Below are 1793 nucleotides of genomic sequence, written 5' to 3'. Positions count from 1 at the left end.
GTGAAAAAAAACCACAAGAACACGCAAATTCATATTTTTCATGATCCACTCAATTTTAGTTAGTTATGCTTTGGGGTCCATGTAGAACTACTATGATGCAAAACAAATTACCCTGTCAAATTAAAATGTCATGTTTTTTGTTATTTTTTTCTTGTACATTTTTAGGAGATTTTTTTCTTACTTTTAAGAGGATGAAAATGTTACAATTTCAATAGCTTATGTTTTTTTGCCAAATTCTTTTCCTCATACAAACTTTTCTAAGTGCACGCTTGACTTCTTTGTTTCTCATGCTATATATCATAGGATTTAACATTGGAGTTATTACATTGTAAAATACTGAGAGCATTTTATCGTGTTCCATAGAGTAACTTGATTGGGGTCTTAGATACATAATTATGATGGTGCCATAAAATATTAACACAATTAGAAGGTGGGATGCACAAGTGGAAAAGGCTTTATATCTGCCTTCCTTAGAACGGATTTGTAAAATTGTAGAAATAATATAAAAGTAGGATATTAGGGTCAACAAAAAGGAGGCAGTAGTAGCAAGACCACCTAAACCCAAAATAACGATGACATTGACTTTTGTATCAGAGCACGATAGTTTCAGTAGGGGTGGCATGTCACAGAAGAAGTGATTTACTTCCTTAGAAGAGCAAAAAGATAGAGTTGAAGTAAGTATTGTATGAACAAATGAGTAAAGAAACCCAGTTACCCAACAACCCAAAGCAAGTAGAATACAGGTTTTGTTGTCCATGATTTGAAAGTACCGTAAGGGATGGCAAATAGCAACGTATCGGTCGTATCCCATAATACTTAACAAAAAGCTTTCAGAACTTCCAAAGAAGTGAAAGAAATAGAGCTGAGTAAAACATCCAACATATGATATGTAGTTCCGGTCTAAGTGCAGCCCGATGAGCATTTTTGGAACAGTTACCGATGTAAATGCGATATCCAAAAGAGATAAATTGCATATGAATCTGTACATTGGTGTCTGGAGCTCGTTAACAAGTTGAGTAACTATGATCAATGTTATATTTCCAGTTATTGAAGTAGCGTAAACCAAAGAGAATATTATAAACATTGCAATCTTTGTTTTTGGGTCCCTGGAGAGTCCAATCAATATGAAGTTTTCGATTTTAGTTTGGTTGAAGGATCCCATCGTCAAGATACCTGGTAATCATTATCAAGACCAGAATAAACAAAGACATAAAATATAATGTAATAATGCTGTTATTGGTACGTTCACTCAAAGAATGTATCACAACTTCATTTATTGAATGACATATAAACAGTCAGCTTACCCCAGTCAGACATCCGGTGTGATTGCTAAGTAACTGGCGCATCCGGCACAGAGATGGATGGTGGAAGCACACTCATTAGTCACTTGACAAAAAGATATAAATCCTTCCAGCGTATCACTCCAAGGCATTCATTTTCATTAAAACATAGCTTTTAATAAAAATAAATATAGCCACCTTGTGTATGTCTGACAGACAATTAGATTCAATTAGTGGTCAGCATCAGACAATGCATTTCAGCACATTATGATAGCCAATGGAATAATGATGTGCACACAGTTGTAAAATGAGGTGCAAGAGGAAGGGGGTTACTTTGCGCCCCTGATATATCCAAGCAAAGATAATTTTGCTGCACACTCCTTAATTTACATTTTGTAAGGTTATTTTTATTATTTTTTAACTCATTGCAGGTGCACACATAGATACGTATAGAGAGTGCGGATTAACACAAGGTCTTATTCATACTGAAGTATTTGCTGCACCACGCATGGA

The 1793-nt window shown here is 35.0% G+C and overlaps 1 protein-coding gene across 1 annotated transcript; it reads right to left on the bottom strand.

The window, feature by feature from the left end:
* Window positions 1-208: 208 nt before the first annotated feature.
* LOC142257665 (olfactory receptor 5AR1-like) lies at window positions 209-1162 on the bottom strand. The gene has a single exon (XM_075329801.1). The coding sequence runs from the start codon at window positions 1160-1162 to the stop codon at window positions 209-211; it is 954 nt and encodes a 317-aa protein (XP_075185916.1).
* Between the last annotated feature and the right edge of the window lie 631 nt (window positions 1163-1793).

The sequence above is a fragment of the Anomaloglossus baeobatrachus genome, chromosome 12 (genome assembly GCF_048569485.1).
Source record: "Anomaloglossus baeobatrachus isolate aAnoBae1 chromosome 12, aAnoBae1.hap1, whole genome shotgun sequence".
NCBI classification, from domain to species: domain Eukaryota; kingdom Metazoa; phylum Chordata; class Amphibia; order Anura; family Aromobatidae; genus Anomaloglossus; species Anomaloglossus baeobatrachus.
The sequence above is the reverse complement of the archived record's forward strand: the minus strand, read 5'-3'. Positions and strand labels throughout refer to the sequence as shown.

Coding starts and splice junctions, on each gene's coding strand:
- LOC142257665 (XM_075329801.1), bottom strand. CDS start 1,162: ATGGGATCCTTCAACCAAACTAAAATCGAAAACTTCATATTGATTGGA.